The sequence below is a fragment of the Gallinula chloropus genome (assembly GCF_964237585.1).
Source record: "Gallinula chloropus genome assembly, chromosome: 1".
Taxonomy (NCBI): Eukaryota; Metazoa; Chordata; class Aves; order Gruiformes; family Rallidae; genus Gallinula; species Gallinula chloropus.
In genome coordinates, this window is record NC_140085.1 from 13,621,228 (window position 1) to 13,646,065 (window position 24,838).

Below are 24,838 nucleotides of genomic sequence, written 5' to 3' on the forward strand. Positions count from 1 at the left end.
TGTTACAATGGTGAAGTTACATAGAAATGTACAGAAATGTATTTATGTAAACAGTATAAACTTAAATAACTCCTAATACCCCTTATTTAAAATTGAAATCTTCATTTTATTACAGATGGTATTTATTCAGAATGTCTTAAGTGGAAGTTGAAAGTTTTAGTTAAGTGGTTACTACTAAAGGTGGTGGGGTGTGTGGAACACTTTCCTCTCTTGTAGATTTGGATGACACTGAGAAGAATGAGAAGCTGAAGTTCAGTATTGTCACAAGGCTTCCTGAGGTAACTATAACTTTGAATATGATTCCCTGGATTTTGGAATCAATAGGAAATTCCTTCCTCTGCATAGGATCAATGGATGACTTGGCTGTGATTCGACTAGGGCACAGATACAACCAGAACCTACACAGTTTACCTGTAGGGTGCCCTGACAACTTAAATAGCCTTGTCCATAGATTTTTTCAGAGCCTCTGGTACCTGCAGGAACCAAATAGACAAGACTGTTCTGCTGAGTCTTCCTCTGCATAAAGCAGTAAGAGGGTTTAAAGAAGTTTTAATGGTGTTTAAAGAGAATTTATTTGTGTGTCTGTGCTTTATAACATCCGCAAATGCCTTTCTCACTTGTCACCTCTGCATTTGCTTTTATTTATGTTATCAAATATGGTCAAAAACTGTAAAAGCTGATCTTATCACAACTCTGTGGCAGAGATTGAATTACAAGATCTCAGGCCCTATGTGAAATCTCTTACAATTGGTAGATGACTAATTTAGCCATGTGCTGGAACTAATTACCAATATGGCATTGAAAGTTCCAAGAGAATAGGAGATTGACTTCTCTTGGTCTTAGTGTGCACCACAGCACAGCAGAGGAAGCATGACATCTCAGTGAGCAGAGGAAAGCCAGGGATTCCCCCTTGGGGACTGCCTTGCTGTAGAACAGGCTTTTCTCTACATAAGTTGCTTATTGTTTGCTCATTATGGGCTGTTACGTATAGTTCTAATGGACAGAAGTGCCACTTTGGTTTTCTTCTAACAAGGGCTTCTTTATTTGGCAGCAGTGTTGAGAAGGGGTGGGGAAGGAGAACTCTACAGGAGGTTCTTTGTCCTCTGTTTGGGCACGGGTTGCTGAGCTGGGGTCAGCACAGGGCCTCTCTGGGTTGTCAGCCCCAGGCCTGGTGCGTGGGGAACACCATTCCAACCCTGCTTTGACATGAAGGGCTGAGCTATGAGTGCTTTGGGGGACGTGCACTGCTAGTTACACACAGTAGACTCAGTGCCTTATTGTATCTATTTACAGCTTTGGGGAAAAAAATGCAGAGAATAGTTTGTTTGCCAAAAAAGATGCTTTGGGGTGATTTGGGCTATTTTGAGCAGGTTGCATTCACTAGATGACTGCAGTTGCATCAGAAGCAAGTATTTAAGCACCACTGAAATTGCCCAACACTTCCTAAATGAACTCTTTCAGTAGTTTGTATTGCAATATGACTGAAAGCGAAGGGGGAAGAGATCTAGATGGGGAAAACAGCAGAAAGCAGAGCTAATTCTGCAGTATGTTTGTGTTTGTTTGCTTATTGGTTAGGATGGGAAGCTTTGGGACATGTGGGTTTGGATCTCTTGCCTTTGGGAATGTGAATCAATGTTATCAAATCCCCATTCTAAATACTGGGATGCAAATTCTGTTCCAGATATGTGTGTCAGTGTTCTGCTCTGTCAGATTCCCCAGACTGAGCTGGAGAGAAGCCCTGTTCTCAACAGAGCACTGAGGAATGGGGCATCTGTTGCTCTGTGGAGAAGAAAGGGTCTAAATCAAAGAGTCACAGTAAAGGATGAACAGTCATTTGAAACTTCAATTAATATTTAAGTACACATGCAAAATGGGACAGAGGTCATGGGAGAGACTGATGGAAGCCTACTGAGCAGCTCAGTGGGTGCTGAGTAGCAAGGTTTTCATTCTCACATTTCGGGACTGTATTGTAATCCCCTCGTGGCTGTGAAGGGAAGGCTCCGTGGCTCAAAGTGAAGCCATTTTAGCTTCTGCCATCAGTGCCTGAAGCACAGTAGTCTGTTAGAGCCTGGATTTTGTTTCAGTTTTCTTCCTTTTCCCCCTCCGAAGTTTCCACTCTCCTGTGTGTATGTGTATGCTTTTGTTTGGATTTTTCAATGTGCTTTCTAGGCTCTTGGTCAAAAGGTCTGCCAGCTTTGGAATCACCCGATAAACGCCAACGTCATTGCACGGAAATATGTGAAACTGCTGATTGAGAAGCTGGGGAACAGGCAGGTAAGGGCATATAGGCCATTTAAAAAACCTTTTGCTTTGACAGTGTTGAGATTCCCGACCTTTCTGTAGACTGTAACATACTAACAGTAACACTGAAACTTGGCACTGTGATTTTGTGAGCTAAGCTGAAATATTCTCTCTTTCAGTGTAGCAGACCTATTCCTGAGAGACACTCAGTCCCTGTGGAGTTTTTGCCACTTAACTACCTGACTAATATGCTGGAAGAGATAGAGAATCAAGGTAATGTTAATTTTGTACTTTGAAAGACCACTGACTTACCCTTTGATGCTCCTGCTCAGCCATATCCTGACAATGTTGATGATCAAACCTACCTGTTCAGACATCTGTGAGTTCTAAAACTCCAGTGATGTTTGAACAGGTAGGTTTGGTCATCTTTCCACTGATGGGAACTGTCTGGGGGCTTACTGCATGTCTCTCCATCTCGATCCTCAGTGATGAACCCAGTTGGCAAACTTGCATTTTGAGATTTGAATCGTAGTTTACATACATTTATTCTGTGTTAAAGTGGGGAGAAAGGCTCGATCCTCACTTACACAGTCTGGTGGCTAAGAGACAACTAAAATCCCATCTTCCACCTTGGAAAAGAGTACCTGCATCACTAGATCAGGAGATGCTCCAAAGTAACATGCATTTTTTTTTTTTTTCTTTCAAAGCTGTTTATTTAAATTAAATTCAGATTGGTGAGGGCACTTGCTTCATAGAGGGAACATAGGCATCTGAGGGTTTTGGATCCCACTGAAAAAGCAGGCATGCTAAGGGAAGCATTAGATTTTTAATGTTACTGGCTCTGCCTGTGCTAGAAAGCAGAAGGAAATCAGGATGAGGACCTGAGGGCTAACAGGATTGTCTGTGTATGGGCATCGCTCCATTTGGGGAGGAAGAAGAGCAAAACCACACAGGAGCAAATGAGAAGTGTTTTATGTACTAGCACCAGCACACTGGGCAGTATCAGTCTGGAAATCCCTCATGGCCTCCTGAGGGGGTCTGTCCTTTACTTGCAGCCCGCTTAGGGGAGTATTTTTGTTATGGGTGAGCACCCAAATGATCCCTGAAGAGCTGCAGGTACTTTGTGTATGTGAAAGCGCAGTTCCATCTATGGCCTTACCTTCCAGTATTGTAGAGGATGATGTTTAATAGACTGCAGGACTAAGAGTACAGAACACTTAGGATTTTGTCAAGACTCACTTCCTCCCGCTGTCGTTCCAGGGATGCATCCGTACGAAAAACAAGACCACGTTAATGTCAAGTTTGTGGAGGAAACGGCTCTCAAACACACTGTGACACTCCTGGGCCTCAAATATTCCTGAAGTAAGAAGTCACTGAAGAAAGGCAATGGTGGGACTCCTGCATAACCCTGTTCTCACACAGCTGTGCGACCAAATTTTCTGGCATTTGTTTTAAACTGAAATGCCATGTTGTTTTCCAGATAACCTGCAGTTTTGTCTAGCCACCACTGTTGACATAAGCTACTGAAAATATTGCTCAGTGCAACGTGTTAAGGCTGAAGTCACTGACTTCTAGATAAACTTTAGAGAAGCTTGTCTGACACAAATGCAGGTTTCCAGTGCAAGGAACCGTTGGTTTCACTGTTTCATGCTGAAGGGCTCAAACCAGTGAAACTGCAGTGGGAATCAAAACACTGTGAAAATTGGTATGAAGGTCAGTTCTTTTAATGAGACAGACAGACCTGGGAAAGGCAGTAAAATATATTGTAAGCAGTTCTTCAGACAAGGTTTTACTTCACTACTTCTAGTGTTATAGTTCAAACCTCAGCTTCAAAAAAGAGCAAAGCAGTTGTTTTTCCTTCAGTTTCAACTTACTCTTATTTGTACAGAACTGGACTGGTATTGATTGTGGCATTTTTGTTACATTAATTTAAAATAGTAATAGCAGTTTGCTATGCAGTGGAAATTTTAAGTTCTGTCATGTAGGATTTCTGCAGTCTTAAATGGGTTTATAAACAGCTGCAATAGTGTTTCAGACTCTTAAACTAGTGAAACTCAGGCAATTTGGTAGATTGTGGAGGTTTTCAATAGCAACCTCTAATATTCTCTCCAGGTAGTTTCCACTGGTGCTTCCTGTTCCTAACCAATGAAATAACAAGATCAAGTTCTCAGGGATGGCTTAGCACGTTCATGGCCATTCCCTTGTCATTAGTGTCAGTGGAGCCTCCTTAATAACTACACAGAGGGAAGGAATGTTTTTCTCAATAGAACTAAAATGTATCTGGCAAGTGTAAACTCCAGTCCCAGGCTGCAGGAAGCTGTGTTGGTGTATTTGTGTAAGAGGTGGGGACTTTGTATTATATTAAGGACAAGAGAAGATTCTTCTAGCCTTTTCTTTTTAATGAAGTGTATTATAAAATATAATCAGATGCAATAAAACTTCACCTGGAAAAAAACCCAACAACACAGTATGATGATGAGTCACTTTTCTTAAGGTGTTCAATTACTGCACTGATATTAGGCTCTTCTGGCCAGGAGATGGGAACTTGCATCTCTGACTGTCTAGCGCTATTCTGGCATTGACAGCTGCTTTATCTTCAACACAGAATGTGGCTGAAGGCTGAGGGACGTTCCTTTGGTGTAGCACAAATGCTGTTGACCTCTGAGGTCCAGGAGCCCTCTCTCCTGCTTTAGGTTCAGACTTCGATTGGCTTTACAACAGGTTTTCTGAAATGCCTCATATTTGAGCCGGGTTCGCTCGGTTTGAAAGGGGCCAGAGCGCCATAGGGCCGCGGCAGGGGGAGGCTGTACGCGGCGTCTGGGATGTAGGCTGTGGGGCGTTGTTCGGCTGTCGTGCAGACACAGCCAGGCGCGGCGGCTTGTTCCTCCTCAGCAGCACGCTGTGAAAGAAACACCCTTTGGTCACTGAGGGATTATCTGCTGTACAACTCCAGTGCTCTGCCAAGCCAGTGCATGGAATGCCCCACGAAGGAAACTCCGTTAGTCTAGTCCTTAGCAAAGGGGGAAACCCAAAGGGGTCTTAGGGGAAAGCAGGAGTTAAGTGACCATGTAGGTGAGAGTTCGCCCTTTTAAACAGAATCCAGTTTGAGCCTGTAATGCTTTCGCCATTTGTGAAGAAAACAGTTTAGATGGAATTTTTAAAAGTCATGCTAAGTGCACACAGAACATGTCAGGAAGGGGATAACTCTTCGGACTCTTTGAAATGTGGCTGCATTTATGCTGACAGCAGTTTTTCCTAAGTACAGTTACTGCAGTAAGCTTACAGCCAGACCACTGAAAGGAAACTGAGTCATACCCTGTGGAGAGGTGTTAATGACAGACAAGTTTCTTATTCTAAACCAGTTTTACTGCAGCTGTTCTGTGTGGCTTTTGTTCTTTACACAGTGTAAACCTGCTCCCAGCTTTGTGCAGCTTTCACCTTCCCCTGGAGTGAACGACTGAACCAGCTCAGGGAGCTGGCAGATGTTATGGCTAGGCTGCTCTCAGTCCTCATTGAAAGGTCATGGAGAACAGGAGAGGTGCCTGGGGACCAGAGGAAGGCCAATGTCACTCTGATCTTCAGAAGTTAAAAGGAGGAGGACCTGGTAAGGCCAGTCAGCCTCACCTCCATTTTAGGAAAAGTGATGGAAAAGCTGAATCTGAGGATTATCAATAAACATCTAGTAGAGAAGAAGATTATTGGAAGTGGTTAATATGGATTCACCAAAGGGAAATCATGCCTGACCAATATGATGGCTTCTGTGATGGCATGACCAGCTGGGTGGATGAAGGGGAGGGCAGTGGATGTTGTCTACCTTGACTTCAGCAAGGCTCTTGACACTGTGTCTCATAGCATCCTTGTTAGCAAGCTTTGGTAGTGTAGGTTGGATGAGTGGACAGTGAGGTGGATAGAGCTGGTTCAATGGCAGAGTCCAGAGGGTTCTGCTAAGTGGTACAGAGTCTAGTTGGAGGCCTGGATCAACTGGTGTGACACAGGGGTCAGTGTTGGGTCCATACTTATTTAGCATTCATCAACAACCTGGATGAGGGGGTAGAGTGTACCCTCAGCAAGTTTGCTGATGATACCAAGCTAGGAGGGGTGACTGACACCTGAAGGATGGGCTGCCATCCAGTGAGACTGGGACAGGCTGGAGAGTTGGGCAAAGGGTAAACCATATTTGGGTTGGATCCGATGATCTCTTGAGGTCCCTTCCAACCCCTACAATTCTATGATTCTATGAAACTTAACAAGGGCAAGTGTAGGGACTTACAATCCCATGTACCACTAGAGGTTAGGGGTTGACCTGCTGGGAAGCAGTGCTGCACAGAAGGACCTGGGAGTCTTGTGGATGATAATCTCTCTGTGAGCCAGCAGTGTGCCCTTACAGCCAAGAAGGCCAGTGGTATCCCGGCATGCATCAAGAAGCATGTGGCCAGCAGGTCCATGGAGGTTACTCACCCTCCCTCTACACTGGTGAGGCCACATCTGGAATATTGTATCCTGTTCTGGACTCCCCAGTTCAAGGACAGGAACCTATTGGAGAGACTCCAGCCAACCAGGATAGTTAGAGGACTTGAACATCTTCCATATGAGGAAAGTCTGGGAGAGCTGGGTCTGTCTGTTGTGGCGAAGACTGAGTGGGTATCTCAACACTTATAAATGCCTGAAGGGTGGGTGTCTTGAGGCAGGTGGCAGACTCTTCTTGGTGGTGCCCAGTGACAGGACAAGGGGCAACAGGCACAAACTGGAACACAGGAATTTCCATCTCCATGAGAGAAAAAACTTCTTCACTGTGAGGGTGGCAGGTTGTGGAGTCGCCATCTTAGGAGAGATTCAACACTTGCCTGGACACGATCCTGTTCAACCTGCTGTAGGTGATCCTGCTTTAGCAGGGGCATTGGACTAGATGAACTCCAGAGGTCCCTGCCACCCTCTACAAATCTGTGACTAAAGCACTCATATAGCAAAGCTCGCTCCTGTCAGCAAGAGCTCCCTCAGTACACACATCTCTTGTTTCCGCAAACCCCTCTGGGAGCTCTCTCACAGTGATCACGGTTGGTCTCTGCTGGGGAGGCAAAGTGCCCAGGTGGGTGGAGTGTGAAGCGCTGCCCCATAAGCTGCCCTGCCTACCCTAGGTGTGCTGCCCAGCAATCTGACCCCTTGCTGCTTCTGATCTGATGTTCACTGCATCTGGTCTATGGAAGAGGCTAAACCTCTTTTTCCTGAACCCTGCACCCCACCTTCTGTAGCTTCACCTTGACACCAGACAGGAAGCAATACCTCACAGGGGGCTCTGTGGCCCAGCACCCCAAAGCAGGGTCACACAAATTACTGTAGTGGTTGAAGGTGGTACTGCCTTGTCGTGTAGTGTGTTCTCTCCTTAGGATCCGATGCCTGGTGCTAGGCATGGTGCCAGACTGCAGTTAAAGCCCCACAAACCCACCATGTCCCCCTTTGGTGCTTGTCATCACCTCCATGGACTGCTGGAGCTCTGGGTGGGGCAGAGAGCAGCTGCACAGTGACCTGGCACAGCTCTTGCAGGAAGACAAGTTGCAGCAGTTAAAGATGGGGCCAGAGATCTAACTGCAACATATGGCAAAAACTTACTTTAGCTCTGGCTTCAGCTGCTGCTTCGTGCACCCTCTCGTTGCGCAGGATCTTCAGCCATTCTGTTTCTATTTCTTTGGGAGGGGGAAGGCCTTGATCTACCTGTGATGAGACAACCATCAAAAACTCGGCTTTTTCCCTCATTTCCTGCTGGAGTTTAATGGCGAGTGCTTGCTTCATGGATAGCTCTGCAACGAGGGCCATCATCTTCTGGGTCCTGTCCTTTATCTTCTTCTGCAGTTCGTTGGCCTGGAATAAGTAACAGCAGCGTTTCAGTTAGGGCTTCCCCTCAGCAGCGGGCTGGTGGGCACGGCGCTTCGGCGGGCGTTGTGTATGCAAAACCAAGTCCAACTCAGTTTTATGAAACACCTCCCTGCGTGAAAAGGGCGTGAGGAAACCGGCCACGTGCTTCTGCGCACACGGAGCGACAGGACCTCCTGTGGACAGTCACCTGTGTTCCAGTGCAGAAAGGGGAGTTTGTATTTCTCTCCTGCCCTTTCTAGCAGAATAGCAAAGTTCCTGCTGCACTTAAAGGAGCTGCTACACCCAGGCTCTGCTTGTGCACAGCTGCCGGTGATAACGGTGTAATAAGCCTGATCTGTACAGGATAACTGCGTGATCAGGCGGATGCAGCAGGGCTGCAGCTTGGGAAGTTATCCTTGGCAGGGGGATGAGCAGAAAGGGAACGGGGTGTGCATCCTTGAGTCTCAACAGGGAAATCATTTAAACAACCCCAACAAAACCCAAATTCTCTTTTTAAAAGTGACTAAAAGGGCCCTGGGAGAATCAGGGGCTCCCAGATAACTTTAGGCATGCTGCTGCTTTCCCAGTAGTCTGTGACCCCAAAAAACAACCACTATGCTTCTCTTGTCTGTGGAAAATTAAAGATTTACTACAAAGATGTGTTTTGTGTTAAGCCTTCCTGACACCTAAGGAAAATGATAAGATCAACCCCAGTGCTGTTTTCCATTAGTTACTGTGGGGTTTTTTACTGTCTTTCACCAAGCTCTGCTTCATTTGGAGATTGTGCATTAAGGATGCAGGGATGAGAAGAATTTTGCTCTTCCCTAGTGATGGCAGTTAAAAGGAAATAGCTGTGATTATGTAAAAGCGACTATATTGAAAATGGTATTTCTTTACTCTGTTTCTCTCACTACCTAAACAAGACAACCTTTCTTACCAGAATAGATTCCAAGTTTATTTTTTTCTGTGTTGGAGGGATATAGAACTTACCTTTTCCCTATTTCTTTTCATCCATAACGTGCCTGTCATGGAAGGGCTGTTAAGTATGCACACAAAAGGAGGATTCTCACATGTTTCTAAGCACTTAACCTGAGAAATAACTAATGTGCCTCTGTTGCTGTTGTTACTAAACCCTGTAATTTCTGGAGCCTCACATACCACTTGCTGATCAATATTTCCAGCCACTAGTTTTGAAATTTGCAAGTGAGTCATCGTACCTCTTGCCCAGATACCACTCTGCAGGCCGGCCGGCAGAGCGTGCAGTGCCCCCCTTACCCTTTCAGCTAAGAGCAGCGTGTCTTGCTTCCTGTCCTCTGCCCTGGCACGAATTCTGTCCGTCAGCCGGGACACGTGTTTGTAGAGAAAATCTGTCTCCAGCAGCTTCTCCTCCTTCTGCACCAGCTCCACCTCTAGCTGCAGCGAGAAGGAGTAGATGGGGGTGTAGGTACACGACAAGGGAAGTGCAATACATAGTGTTCCTGCGAGGTACTACCAGCAATGGCCATAAATAATCATCTCAACATCAGTTCTCTCAAATTTTTCACCCTCTCTGCCAGGTATCAGCCAGAGTTGGTGCAGTAGGTTACTGTCAGTCGTGCAGTTCTTCTGTATCAGACCAGGCCCCTGGGGCAGGGCGTTACACCAGTGTTACTACTGCCTTGCTGGATTTTTCTTGAAAGGAAGGGGGATTTCTAGTGATTTTTTTTTCTCTTACTTTGAACTTCTGGTACCTTGAGTTGCACCACGGTGAGGTTTCAGCTCTTGCTTTAAATAATACATTCCCCCTTCCCCCCCCCCCCCCCCCCCCGCTGCTAAAAATTTTTGGAACTATAGGCTTCAAAGACTCAAAAGAAAATGCCATGCAACTAAAAGGACTTTCAAAACACAAGGAGATGGAAAGAACGTTTTCACTTATGACTCCAAGAAACTTGGCTTTTACCGTGCAGGGTGGTCAAGCAGGCTGTGCCATAGCCTGTGTGGCTATGCAGAGCTCCCTCTGCCACGAGCTGAAAGTTTGTTTTAAGAAGAAATTATACCATTTGCTTTTTCTAAAAGAGGTCAATCAGCATGAGAGCATATGATGTGAGAAGTGGTGTTACCTGCTCGATCTTCTTTAGCAGCTCAGGTGGAAGTGGGTCCTTCCCTCCCAAGTCTCGCTTTCTAGTCTTGTTCATGGGGTCAGCAAAGATTGCTTCCAACTGTTTGATCCTGTCCTTGCACTTGGAATACTAGCAAACACAAAAGCCACAGCAGCAGTTATTTTTTCAGACAAGAAGCTGAATGTCTTGCTGTTACTACATGACCAGAGGTGGAAGGTCTTGGTGTCCCACCAGGAGAACCGCACTGAAGCAGCCTGGGTGTCCTGGTGGATGGTGGCACTGCCTGGGCTTGGCAGCACAGCTCCAGCTGATGTTTGGGACTGAGCAGAGCCACCCTGGTCACACAGCGGGAAACAATTCCCTACGAAGACAGAGGTGGGCACACGTCTTTCAGCTGCCCTGTCGTTAATGGATGGGGATTTGGAAAACACTAGATTGCATCATGGGTCGTCCCTATCATGCACAAATATAAATCAGCTTCATCTTACTAACAGATTAAATGCCATGAGCACTCGTTTGCTTTACTCCTCCCCTACGTGCAACACAACCACCTGAGACTGTGTGTAAATAATTCAGGCTTATGGATGAGGCTGTTCTCTGAGCCACCAGGTATCACAACAAGAACGCTGGACTGGAAGATGATTTTCACCTTCTGAATGTATTTGAGAAATCAGAAAAGGGCTGACCCAGGCACTGATACCTTCTTTTGCTGGTGGCCTGGATGAAAAGCTGCAGATGGCTTGTACCAAATCACGCCCCTGGGCCATAACAGGGTGGGCTCAGGGCCATTGTCCATGGCCACTGTCAGCAGCAGGCAGTGAGCCGAGACCCACCACAGCTACGGCTCTGTCCTGAGGGAGAGGAGCACCAGGAAGGGTGGGAGGCCCCACTGGCACCCACTTCTTTCCCCTCACCAGGTCTCTGCAGCCTAAGTTGCTGTGAATGGGAACCACCACAGTAAGTGGTGATAGTATTCAGCAAGTAAGACATCACAGTCTCTTAAAGTTATGAACAGTCAGCAAAAAGACAAAGTAAATGTTTAGATGTTGCTACCAGGATGGAGGGTTGTTCTCTGGAAGTTAACAAGTCATGTTTACTGGAAAAGGGATGGATTGGCTCCGGTGATTATGAAACATTACCAAACACTTGTCTTAGTTCTTTTCTTGTTAAAAAAACCCAACCCACACAGCTCTTTCTTTTACACTTTGTGTAAGAGTAGGCAAAGTAAAAACTTTAAATAACTGTAATCAACAATTTACTACTGAATCATGACTTGGTTTAAAATGAAGGTCATTTACTGTGTAACTAGTTTTGGAGTACTGAATGATTTATTGGTTTGAATTCTAAACAACTAAAATTCAAGCCAATTAATACCTGGAGAGGAAGAATGTAAGAGCAGGACTAGCACAAAGTGCAGGATGCAGGAATGTTTCCAGTCCTGTTTCATGTCTGGGGCCAAATTTCTTGGCCATTAACTCAAGCAAATGCCTCAAACAAGGCATTTTCAGCTGAGTTAATGAAATTAGGGACAGCTCACCAGGTAAAATTTTGCAGGACTGGATTTAGAGAAGAAGGACTGTTGCAGCAAAACCACTGTCCAAACCAGACACAGAATAATCCGTGGAAAGTTTAATGTTAAATACTAGGCTTACTTTTAATTGCAGTATGACTTGGGAGTAATTAGATACAGGCTAATAAAAAAGTATCACAAAAAGCAATAAAGAGGAAAACAAAGGTATGGAAAGTGCAGTTAGAGATAACCCCACTGTTCTGTGTCTGCTTAAATGACGTGACTATCGGTGTCATTATTTTCTCCTAATTCATAGTGAGAAGTCTTTATCTGACTTCTAAGAGATTATAAGTCTTAAAAAACCAATCCCTTCTTTCAGGGAGTGAATATGATACAGGGGTAGGAAAGCAAGAGAGGCTTTTCTATATTTGACTGTAATCAGTTAGAAGGAACCGTTGAAGGATGAAGAGATGAGAGGGAACACGTGTACCTAGATAAAGGGACTGGTGTGGAAAAGAGGAGATCTGGTGTTTATTTTGGAAAACTCAGAAGATAGGTGACATACACAGAGCACTAGAAAAGGGCAAAGATTATACCTGTTTCTAAAGATGGGGAGAAAAGGGGCTATGGAACTATAGATAACTTCTGTTCACTCTCTGAAGAATAAATCTGGAACAAATAATTATACTTTGTAGGCAGTTAGAAAAGAAAAAGGGTAGAAATAACAGCACTATTAACAGTATTGAGTCATGCCAAACCAGACCAGCTTCCTACTGTGATAGTGTAACAGGTATGTGGACAACAAACAGTAGGCATCATACAGCCTGATTTTTACGTAGCTTCCTTATTTTTTCATGTGACATTCTCATAAACAAGTGAAGGGAATGGGTTCTTGTTGAAAATACATTGGTAGAATAAGGTTAAGATCAGGGAGACTGAAAATACCTTTTAGAGGAGAAGATTCAAATTCAAGATTATCTCTGAGCAAAAGAGATAATGTTAAATTAACAAATGCAAACAAATCCTTCTAAATGTAGGCAGGAGAAATTACCTGTACAAATACAGAACCAAGGCTGGCTGATTAGGTGCCCTGTCTTTCAAAAAGGATCTGGTTGTTACATGAAGATGAATCAATACATCATGTTGCAAGAAAGACTCCCATTGTACTTGGACACACAAGTAAGAAAACCTGCAAGATGCCTGCATGAATCCTTTCCCCCTCAGCTACTGATATTAGGCACTGCACTTCAAGAAGAATAAAGAGCCAGCTGCCCAAAGTAAAAGAAATGAAAAAAAAGTACCATCTACAGCATCTTGACAGCTCAGCAGGTCCATGTGTTGGACTAATTAATGATTAATGCTAAGTATTTCTCATTGATGCATGAAGGCAGATTAGTTTTCATGGGTCAGTTCAGTCAGCGGGAACAGTCCCTTGATGTGGAGTCCCAATTAAAAGCTGCAGTTTTATGCCCAGGAAAAATCTCCTTTGAAACTCACCAGGTATTTTTTGTGTCAGATAAAGGCAGTACCTGTAAGTGTTTCTATTTTTCACACTTTACAATGGAAGTAATAAAAAACCCTAGTTCAGGTTACTAGCACTTGCTTAGCAGAGGTTTGGTATTGCTGAAGACAGTGATGTTTTATTAGGTACAACCTATTTGCTGGTGTTGTGCTTTATGTGGAAATCAGCTGCTTCCAATGAAAAGCATGCAAGTGGGACATGACAGAAATCAGTCTGATGATTAAGAAGCTCATGCAGAATATAAGAGACTCAGGTGAAATTCTGGTTCTTGCTGAATGACACACAGCCCCGACTTGTGCTTTTCACCTTCCCAATGGGTACCACAGCTATTGAGATGGTGGGAGCTTCAGCAGCTGATTGAATATAATATACTCATTCTAGGAGGTACATGTACTCATTCTAGGAGGTACATCTCTAACAGAATAGATATCTCATCTCAGGACAGGTAATTTAGCGCTGATTAAAGCATCTGGTGAGGATATATGGACTTACATTCAGTGTCTCTAAAAGAGTCAAAATATCTCACTCAAATGCAAACATCAAATACCAAAATCTTTTCAATTTTGTAAGACTGAATCTTGTTTTCCTTCCAGAACTCTCTTGATATATTTGAAGTATTACCAATGATGTATATCTGTTGTTGGAAAATCATTCAGCATTCAATATTAGATAGTTTAATTCACCTCTGGAATGAGAAAAGGTACAATTTCTGGGGTAATGGGAAGATTGGGAAATGCAGGAGAGGAGAAAAATAGGACGGATAAGAATAAGATGACAAATTCTGGAAAATACCCAAGACTTAATGAGAGAGAAAGGGTAAGAAAAGGGAAGAAGGAAATTTGATGTACAGGATTCAGCCTGCCTAATTTAGATGGTCAAACTGTATTTCAGTTGTAGGTGCCATTTGAAACATCTTTCTTGCATGACTCAAAGTTTCCTATAGAAGCAATAGGGAGACAAAGGTGCCTTGAGTAAAAAGACCTCCAAGAGGAATGTTCTGCTGCCTGAGCAAGGTTATCAGGATCTCCCTCTGGAGGCCAAGATACCCAACTCTTTCCATTAATGAAGAGCCCTTGTGGCCTTATCTGGATAATTTGTTCTGTGGGTGCTTAACACAGTGTTAAAGTTAGGCATGCTGGCCCCTACACAAGGTCATGATGGAACAGAAATAGGATTTACAGTCTGCTTTGTAGGAGGTCTACAGGCCTCTGACAGAAGTCAGGGTTTTATAGTCCTGTAATGGACTGATCCTCTCTCTGAACTTCTATAATTATCTAGATTAAACAATAGACAAATGGTAGTCCAAAAGGCGCTCCTGTTCCCACCTCTTCACATTTCAGCTTAGCTTCAGAGGTTGTTTTTGTAGACAAGTGATTTAGATCTGTGTTCAACACATCAAGTCAATGTCTTGTGCAAATGATCATAGCTGAACAGATGCCAAATCGGATTTCAACACAGGCCCAAATTGGAATTAGCAATTTTGAGTTTGGCAACCAACACCAGGATTCATATTCGGGCTTGTGGCTTTTGTCAAATCATGGAGCTAAAGCAAATGATTTATCACTAGGCATAATGGCTATTGGCAGCAGGAGGAAAGGTATTAATGCATTGATTGGTTGAGCATAAGGAGATGCCTGGGATAACAGTCAGTTTGAACTGGTAATGCTCAGCAACCACATAACCTGGTCCTGTTTATAAAGCCCGTAACTGGTTATCTGGCATTGTTCAGTGGAACATCTCTGACTTGGGAGCATTTATTAAGACTGCTCCATGTGTAATATCACAACACTCTGTATTTTTCTGGGTGTTTGTTTAATTTCATGTTGATATTTCAATAAGATCTAAAGCACCTGTAACAATATCCTCCCTTTAACAGTGATTTCAGACTTCACATGAGCCATCATCACAAAGGAGAAAGTTTTAGGAATGCGTAACAGAAAAATCAGTTCCATGACTGATTCTCAGATTACAAATATCATTTACATTTTGTTACTGTATTTATCTCAGTCTCATTCTAATTTTTACCTGAAAACAGCTCTTTTTTGTTTCTTTAGCCTATCGCCTTCTTTTCATACTCCCTCCCTCATCAAGTAAATCCATAATGGCACTGTAAAGTTCTGTGCATAAGTTATTGGACAACATTTTATTCCTTCAGCAGAGCACATGGCCTCTGAAGAGACCAGAAGAGACAGACTAGTGCAAGCACTGTTTAACACTGAGCCACAGCTCCCATTGATGCATGAACAGTGATGGTACAGCCCAATTTATGATTTTGTGCAGGCACTAACAGAATATGTATGGAAAAAATGACCATCTGGAGATAAGGTCAAAAGTAAATGAGCCATTTGAGAAAGCAAGGAAAGAATGTCCCAAACACTGCAGTTTGTTAGCTGTTTAATGTCATGTAGTAACTAGAACTAAAACTTACACTGGTTTTGTGTTGAAGAAAATATATGTGGATTATATCACTGTAGGCAGCAGAGTTTCCAGAGTAGGCTAAGGGTCAAGTGTGAATTGAGTTATTATTTTAGAAATATGAAGAGCTAAGTATATCTCCCACCCTCCACCTACCCCATCAATACAGTTTTGACACATTTTATCTACATTCCCATTTTTTCCCCATGACTCCCATTCTCCAGCTTAGTCACACTGACATTTCAGGCTATGGGGACTGTGTGCTGAGATTCTGTACCCAAGAAGTGTTTGGCATGTGCAAATTGAAGTGCATCAGCCAGTTACACATAAGCATAGAATCTCACATATCTGAAGTTGAAAACATGCATCAGTGTTTTGCTAGGCAGGTGTCTTAATGAACTTTATGTTTTAATAAACCTTGTACATCCAGACTTTTTCCCCCTATGAAAATAGAGTATGATAATTAGAAACAGAAAGGTTTCCTTCCCACCAACCTGTATCTGAAGCACCACCAGATGTGCATCCAGGGCATTCTTCATGGGGAGGGCTTCCAAATGTAATTTAATCTGTCTTCTTTTCTCAGCTACCTTCAGCTTTAGAAATCTGATCTTTTCATCCATAGTTTGCATCTCAATATCTCCATTTCTACACAGCATCTCTTGCATGTTTATTTTTTCATATAAAATGCATAGTTCTTCTTCTCGATTTCTGAGCAGAAGACCACTACAAAAAGCCCAAATAGAAAAGGTAAAATTAAAATAAATGTGACTCATATTCAGTGTATTCCATCCAGGAACATAACTGGTGACCTTGTAAGTCAGCAATAAACTAGAAATATATACAAATTTTTCAAGAATATTATTTTAATGTCATGACAACATTGTAAGTAGGTAACAAAATAGTTGCGATGCTTCGACAAATCAGAGAAGAAAGAATTACAGAGGTTACTCTTGTCTCAGACAATGTTAAAAGCTCTTCTGGCCTTCCCCAGCATTCATTTAAAAACGGATTAATATGGTCAGGCAGCTTGACATTTTCTGCATTTTTATACCTTACCTACTGATACACCTTATCTGCACGCAAAGCACAGACAGAGCAGGATGCTACAAGCTCTCAAGGCATTCAGTAGCCAAGCCAGCCTGGTTTTTTAAATAACAGTTCTGAAGGATGGACATCAGCAATGGACAAATAACATCTGTGTGATGCAGAGCACTGCTGGCTTTGCTGTGAGGTCAGTGAAACGTTGCAGTGCCGCAGCCTTCTAGTATGCCCAACTAGGAGCACTCATAAAGTATTGTTGATTTATGAATGTCAAAATTAGGCAGTACACTGCATCAAATGTACATGTATACCTCTCATTCCGGTGCTGAATCGCCCTTTCATAATTTTTGCGTAGCTGCTCTATTTCCTCTTCGACGCGGGTGACCGTGCTGGTAAGCTTCTCAAGATTCAGACACTGTTGCTCTTTCTTTTTATCCATCTCATGTATGATTTGTGCAACTTTGCAATAATCACTTTTGAGACTTTCTGTAATTGCTGCATTATTTGCATTCTTCAGATGTCGTTTCTGCAGTTTTCTTTAACATAACAGAAAAGCAGGAAAGTTTTTAGCACTTTCAATTTGAAAGCAATTCCAACAACTAAAAGCACAGCTTAAAGGAATTCCTCAAATGCACAAAGGATCTTCTATGTCACTCTGCTTCACAGAAGCATTACAAGAAGTAGAAAGACCCTTTGACAACAGCTTCTCTCTGCAACCTCTTTCCATCTTGAAGAGAACTGGATTATGGCCCAAGAAAAATGCTACAAACAGAGCACCGCACTGCAGCTCTTTTCTTCTCCACTGGCTAGCCCGAGGGGCTCTAAGAAATAAAGTTAAAGAGCAGAAGCATAAACTATGATGCAAATAATGTGCAGAAATCCTCCCCTTCTATGTAAAGAGACATATTTAAGTGATTTTGTGGTTGCGATTCAGAGGTCTCCAAGTTTATTGTTTATAAACCCTTGTATCACAGCATTCACAGGAGGAAGAAAATGATCAGTTTCCCTGTTTGACAGATGAGAGGAAAATTCACACCAAAAGGTTAGGGACAACATCACATTGTAGACCCATGAAAACGAAGAACAGAACTCACTATTTCCAGTGACCTTGCTGCCCACTAGATGATAGTCCCTCACTTAAGACAGATTCTTATTGCCACACATATCCTACATTTGTTTCTGCATTTGATCTGTGGTAAGTATCACATCTTGGTCAAATATCACTGCTTTATCTACACTGGGGAGATAATCACATCACCATATGAAAGAGGTAGTGAAAGGAGAAGCATAGTCTCCTTTTAAAATACAGAACTGCAGATGAAATATCCTGCCCTCCTCGTTGGCTCCATCATTTCGGTGCTGAATTACTCTGTACAAAGCAGTGAACTTTCTGGTTCATTTCCCCATGATGGTAAACTTTCTAGTTCCACACGATATTAGCAAATTGAATTCAACTTCTCTAAAGCAGTTTTCAGGCTGTGTTGTTAAATATTTTCTGAAAAATCTTTCTCCTATTTGGACTGATACTCTGTGTGTTCTCCAAATCATGTAGGTTGCAGTTAAGTCAGTGGTACTATAATATTAAAGAAGTCCACTACAGGGATTAAAAATATTCTCCATAGGCAGTTGCAAACATTAAACCAGTGTTTGCATGGATCAAAACACCTCTTGGATCTTTACTGGAGTAGGGTCTTCTAGAATAATTAGATGCTTTTGATATCTAGACAATACATAACAGTCAGAGCCCTTTTTCCTCTCCTTTCCCCAGGAAGGGCTCAGAAATTGTAGCACAAAATGTTAGCTTGTGCATTTTGACAAGATCACTTAAATCACTGAAGTTCCAGTTCTTTTCTAGACACCTCCAGCATGACTTTGAAATCAAGCTACTCAGAGATTCACAATTTATTTTGAGGACTGTATCCTGAATGCATTCTTTGTCCTGGTTGTGCACTTTTTTGGCACTGAAAAAAAAAGTTTTAGAAACAACAAACTATTTTTAAACTACTCAGCTTTGCATGTGCTTTTTTGCATCCACATTTAACTATTCACTAACTTCAGACCTTCCCAACTTCAGAGACACTGTTACTTTGTTTAACACCAACCTTAATATCATCACTAGGATGACAAAAAAAATGGCAAAAAGACATCCCCACTAAATAATGGTCTAGGAAAAAAATACTCACATGCATCCCCTGTTCCACCTCATCCTCTTTGTTGTGAGCATAACCTTTAAATTTGACTGGGATTGCCTGGAAATTGAAACTGTGTTTTGTTTGATCTGATAAACTTCAATTTGAGTTGGAACCAAGAAGTTCAGTCTGTTTTAATTTATTAATTAGTCAGACACATTACTAGCTAGTGACTTATTTAGTAGTAACCTGCACCAGTCTATTGCAGCATCACATACATATTGGACCTCTTCTTGTCTAAGGATGAGTATGAGAGTGTTGTTCATGTTGAATGAAGTGGTGTGATAATTCAGATGCTAGAGGCTCAAGAACCATGATACAAAAGGAAAAACAACGCCAATTTGTCCTTTCAAAGGACAATAAAGTGAGACAGTAGTCAGACAACATTAAAGAAATGCTTCGTGCTGTGCGGCGATGCCTCAGCTAGTTGTGAGTTGTTGGGGTGGTAAGAAATTGGAACAGATTATGAAAGGGTGTGGCTCAATGTCTGTCTGCATCAGGGTTTAAAAATCACGATAAGAATTATCAAGGATGATACAGCCATAGTTGAAGTTGGACTAGATTACCTCTTAACTTACTTTCTAATCTTATATTTCTATAATTGTGATCTAGAGCTTACTTAAAACTCACCTTTCCTTGGTTATAACAGTATTCCTTAAATTTTCTATTTCATTTCCTAGCATTTTTACCCTGGTTTTAATTTTGCTTGCTTTCTGCTGAGCAGCATTCACCAAATTCATACATTTATTCCTTTCATTTTGGATAACATCACACAGTTTAGAAAACTGTTGGAGTCTGAAGAAATGACAAGTGTGAAAGACAAAATTATTAGAACTTAATGCATACATTCCTTGAGTAAAAATGACATTTTTCATCTAACGTGTTGTTGTTGTTTTCTTACTGGTTTTGGATTTCTCTTTCCCTTTTTTTATACTCTCGTATTTCGAGGTCCTTTTTTCTTATTTCTTTAATAGTATTTTGGAGTTGTATCTGAAATTTAAATAGAATTCAGTGAGCACTTTGGATATATCAAAGAAATGTCTTTAAAGAAATTACTCAGAACAGACATTCCTCTTAGATGAGGAAAAGACATCAAGGCCAGATTATTCTAAGAACTTATGCTAGTTATAATGAAATCCTTTTACTGTAACAACATCAAAGAACACAGTTTTTCTACATCTATCAATCTTGCAATGACTGCTATTACTGCAGATAATTTGGTACTCCTTTGTACCCGGAGTTCTGCTGTTTCTATCCATAAGCCTCTTGGTTCCAACACTATAGAATTACTTGGCATATGCACCACTGATTGTACCTTTGCAAATGTGGGGGTTTGTTCCCTCATTTCTGGCTTTTAAGCAATCACTGCTGATTGAGTAGAAAGATGCATTTACAGTCTGTTACAGCTCTGGACCTTTTGATTTCAGTTATGCTCAGTCTTCAATAGCCCGTGTCACCGTCAATGGACAGGCCTCTTCTCCCCTCCCACTGGTATAAGGAGGAGCACACTGGCATTAAAAAGCCTGGTGGGTGTTAGGCTGCAACACTGACCACATGTGTTCATTACTTTGTATTGTTTATTTTCTTATTTTATTATGGGCTGATTATTATTGAAGATTCAAAACCTGACATGTTTCTTTATTTTTATACACAGACCAAGATGCCCAAAGCACTGGAAGAATAGCTTATCTAATTTCTTTGAATATACACATACACTGTGGAAGCACAAATTGCTTCCATATACAAACCTGGCAGTTAGAATAAACTGTGCAACACCACAGCAAATATATTATAATGCAAGTGAGCTGCAGGCAGCAAACCCAGTGACTAGTCCTAGTTTCTGTGACAGCAGGAAGATTTCTTCACATCTTTACATTCATGTAACAATTTGCATCTGGAAATGTGTCAGGAAAATAAAAACTGCTGCCCCTCCTTGGAATGAGCAGCAGTTCTTTTTATCTTTTAATGTCCATATATTTCTAAAATGAAGCACATTTTTGTATTTCTAAGAATCTTGTTGAGGCTGTTTGCTTTGCTACCTGTTTATTCCATAGGCTTGAAAGAAACTGCCCTTTCAAACATCTTGTTTTAACAGTTCATGGTATTTTAATATACTATTGCATTGTGCTATAAATGGCAAAAAACTTAGAACTTCTATGCTGTGATGGAACTTCAAAGTAAAGTGGGGAATTAAGAGTCCATAAGCTCTCCTCACCAGTAGTTTAATTTCTCCACATTCTTGCTTTTACCTTAGAAGAATCTTCCAATTACATGAGATATTTATTTACCTGGGCTTTCTGAACATCCCTGGACTTCTTTTCCTTCTCTTCAACTTTGAGCCATGTCAGATGTGCAAGTCTAGATAACTCATCTCTGCATTTTTCCTGCTCTCTGAAGAGCCGGCGTTCTTCAGCAATACATTCTTCTAACATGTGAGAATCCATTTCTGATATCATTTCCTAAAGAAAAAATAATTCAATTCCTTATGCACTGATGCATCAGTGTTGAAAAACTCAAAGTTGGAAACACTTTGAGTTTATCTGCAAAGTAAGTGTATACATATATACTCGGACTACATGGGTTTTATTTTTTTTTAAACTGCTTTAAAATGCCAGCTGAAACACCATGCACAATGCCTACAATAACAAGTCAAAATATTTTATCACCTAGAAGCAGTTCTGTTCCTTAATCTCACTTGTCTTTCAGCTATTGTCCATTGGTCAGAATGGTTCCTTTTGGCCATACGATGTTTAAATAAGTTTACTGTCAGGTTGACATATTGATGTTACTCAATGGAAGATACTGAGCTCTCACATTAAGAGACCAAACTTAGACATTTAAAACAGAGCAAAATAGCTAGACACAGGGTTGTTGGAGATTCAGTCAGTGAATCCTAAAGACCTATTTGTTCTTCCCAGCATTGGCTAACCTCTTTAGAAGGAGATCAACGGATGACTTTCTAGTCTCCATTGCCTACATGGCTAGATGGTTATTGACTATTTATGGCAAGTTAGATACATATTCCATACAGAATTAGTGGCATGTAGACACTGAGTGCAAATGTATTCAAATACAAGCTGAATCCCACCTGATAACGCTAATAGATTGAAAGACAGCACAAAAAGAAAATTGATAGAAAGGTAAGAAGATAAAGAGGTATGATCTTAAGAAGAAGGTAGGTCTGAAATACATTGCTTCTTATAAAGTCATTTATATACTGGCAAGTACTAATGCCCTCACAATTGAGTCGGGCATATCCTCACTATGTGTGGCTTGCTGAGCGTAGACAAACATCCACAAATGACAAAACCATGAAGACAAAAAGTTATAATGTACAAATGCTGGATTGTCCTTCTTTCAACAAGACACTGTCCCATGTCCAAAGGGAATTTATATGCATCATATTTCTACCTGCAGTGTAGTTAGTGATACTCAGAAAGACTTAGCCTAGAATGCAGATTTGCTTTCTGCATTCTGATATGTGACCAGTAACAATGAAAAATGTTTTTTAAATATCACCAGAACAAGGTGTCTTTAAAACTGAATAGTATCAAGTTTTCTCACCAGAAAGCTGCATCTAGAAACTCCCATCATTTTTTCTTCAAACAGACCCTTTATTCTCATGACTGAAACCCAGCTGTTACAGTGAAAAAGAGTCAGAAAGCAGAACTCAGCACCTGTTCAGCTAAACTCCTCTTGGTCATTTCAATTTCCTTCTGCAGTTCTCGCCGTCTTTCTAATAATACTCCATTACTTTCACGGATGGCTTCTGCCTAGAAAAAATAAACCAGGCACACTGAGTGATGCAAACAAAAGATGTGAAAAAGTAAACCGCAGATAATCTATTTGCTCTTCAGAGAGCAGGGAAAATGGGGTTGATAAACTCCATTGTAAGCAAGTTGCTTTCACTCTTGTGGAAGGAGCAAACCCAGGCTTTCTGAGGAGCGTGTTAGTTACCACTGCTGCTGTGCGAAAGACTGTAGTGGCTATAAGAAGGCATTTGCACATTTTCAAGATGGGATTCTAAAAATGCCATCAAGTTCTTGAGTCTAAAAGTAGAAAGCTCATATGAACATCTTTATTCCATTAAGGGCTTTTGTTCACATAAGACACGAATAAACTTAGGCACTTTTGGCTGTCTCTGCGTTGGCCTGACTGAAGAGAAGGCGTGCAAGGAGAAGAACAGCAGTTCTCTGGGCTGGAGACAGCCTGAGCGGCCAGTTCTCTTTCACACAGAAAGTCGGCGTTTAGCAAGAGCTGACCTTTCACAACTTAGTAAGAAGAAAAACACATTTGAAGGAAGTGTTCCTGTAATTTCCTTATTCTACAAACCAGTCATTCTGCACTTAGCACGTGATTTAATGTAAGAGAAATCTGGGGAAGCACGCTAATGTACGGCTGCTTCACGTTTTTGCACTAGCAATTAATTATTGTGATTTTTTTTCTCTTGGAATCACACTGAATGAATTTAAAGCTGGCTGTTTGTGTACTTAAAGGAACTTCAACTACCTAAAATATTTTAACTTTTCCTAGGCGTGTTCCTAAGGCATCCAATCCAAATGAAAATAGTTTCCAGGGAGCAAAAGCCAAGTAGAAATGAGCTGGCCACTCCAGCTTTTCATACTCCAGTGCTGCATTTGAACTGGCCATGTTGCAGAGGTGTTTTCACATTTGCTGTTCTAAAAGGCCCAAAAAAGGGCATTAGAAAGCACATAGCATGGGACCGATGAGTTAAAACGATTATATTGCCATTGTCTGTTTGTGTTTCCATACCATCCTGCAACTTCTGGAGCTAAATGCTGCAGAGAATTCTGCTTGTATCTCTGCTGGCTTTCCCTTCCCCCAGTCCCCATGACCCTGGTACTTGCAAGACACATACAAATCTATAGTATAAAGTCCCTCAGTGTTAGCACCGAGGGAATTCTCTGCAATGCAACTTAACATTTCAGGGCCCATTCCAGGACCCTTGCCCTTTCACACAATGTAAAGAGGTTGGGTTGGGTTTGGATGTCACCCAAGACAGTGAACTTTAACCACAACCGCCAGTGAGTTATGGCATTCGATTTTAGTATTACATGTTAAGGAACAATTGTGATTCTCCCTCCAGCAATATTTCTTTAATAGAAACACAGGAAAAAACACTGTTTCCCAGACCCTCTCAGCTGATACTGTAAAGCAACTCAGTATGAGATTTAAGATCAAAGTCGGCAATGTGAGTTAGCCCATAATATTTTAGGAAAATGATTCTAAACCATTTTTGTGTTGTTACAGAGCTTTCTTTCCTCCTCCTCCTTTCATTTTATGAAAGAAACAACACATTTTTTTTTCCTCCCTAAGGGGTTAGGACATTCATAATCTCTCTTTTAAAGACAGAGCCCACAGACCACCCCAACTGGGTTTATATTAATAGGTATTTAATACACATCAGAGTTGAGGAGGAATTTCAGGGAAGAGAAAAAAAACCAGTATTGAATAATACTAAATATTCTTTAATAATTGATAGAAATAAGTAGAAAAGCTAAGTATGTACGGATTTTGAGACCATATGTAATTTTTTAAAACTTTACAGTGATGTAAATAAGACTTCTTTCTGTCCTGAATTTCTTAGGACCAAGAAATATTTCAGACACTGTGTAAAGGTAGGAACATCATGTCATGTGAAAAAATATTCCCCTGACTAAGCAGGATGAATTTTATAAGACTGACTTGCAATTTAGACTAAGCAAGGAATTAGCATAGGAGAAAAGCTTAAGAAAGAGACAATGGAAGAACCAGTCATGAGAGGAAGAAAATATGAAAAAGCTATCACAGAATCACAGAATTGTAGGGGTTGGAAGGGACCTCAAGAGATCATTGGGTCCAAGCCCCCTGCCAAAGAAGGTTCCCTTGGACAGGTCGCACAAGTAGGCGTCCAGACAGGTCTTGGATATCTCTAGAGAAGGAGACTCCACAGCCTCCCTGGGCAGCCTGT

At 41.7% G+C, this 24,838-nt stretch overlaps 2 protein-coding genes across 2 annotated transcripts in view; one reads left to right on the forward strand and one right to left on the reverse strand.

Annotated features, from left to right (window-relative positions):
• GSAP (gamma-secretase activating protein) overlaps nucleotides 1-4,698 on the forward strand; it is a gene marked incomplete at its 5' end in the record, with an annotated part of 45,779 nt that extends 41,081 nt beyond the window's left edge. Inside the window, 4 exons of the mRNA XM_084267953.1 lie at nucleotides 217-278; nucleotides 2,170-2,274; nucleotides 2,421-2,514; nucleotides 3,502-4,698. Coding sequence (XP_084124079.1) covers nucleotides 217-278; nucleotides 2,170-2,274; nucleotides 2,421-2,514; nucleotides 3,502-3,602 — 362 coding nt within the window. The 3' untranslated portion in view covers nucleotides 3,603-4,698. The remainder of the gene's footprint in view (nucleotides 1-216; nucleotides 279-2,169; nucleotides 2,275-2,420; nucleotides 2,515-3,501) is intronic.
• Nucleotides 4,699-4,730: 32 nt separating this feature from the next.
• The window catches only part of CCDC146 (coiled-coil domain containing 146), a gene marked incomplete at its 5' end in the record, with an annotated part of 68,682 nt that continues 48,574 nt past the window's right edge, over nucleotides 4,731-24,838 (reverse strand). Inside the window, 10 exons of the mRNA XM_084267963.1 lie at nucleotides 4,731-5,140; nucleotides 7,849-8,097; nucleotides 9,367-9,504; nucleotides 10,191-10,319; nucleotides 16,132-16,360; nucleotides 16,990-17,214; nucleotides 19,498-19,662; nucleotides 19,769-19,857; nucleotides 21,156-21,326; nucleotides 22,545-22,640. Of these exons, the coding sequence (XP_084124089.1) occupies nucleotides 4,937-5,140; nucleotides 7,849-8,097; nucleotides 9,367-9,504; nucleotides 10,191-10,319; nucleotides 16,132-16,360; nucleotides 16,990-17,214; nucleotides 19,498-19,662; nucleotides 19,769-19,857; nucleotides 21,156-21,326; nucleotides 22,545-22,640 (1,695 nt within the window). The 3' untranslated portion in view covers nucleotides 4,731-4,936. The remainder of the gene's footprint in view (nucleotides 5,141-7,848; nucleotides 8,098-9,366; nucleotides 9,505-10,190; nucleotides 10,320-16,131; nucleotides 16,361-16,989; nucleotides 17,215-19,497; nucleotides 19,663-19,768; nucleotides 19,858-21,155; nucleotides 21,327-22,544; nucleotides 22,641-24,838) is intronic.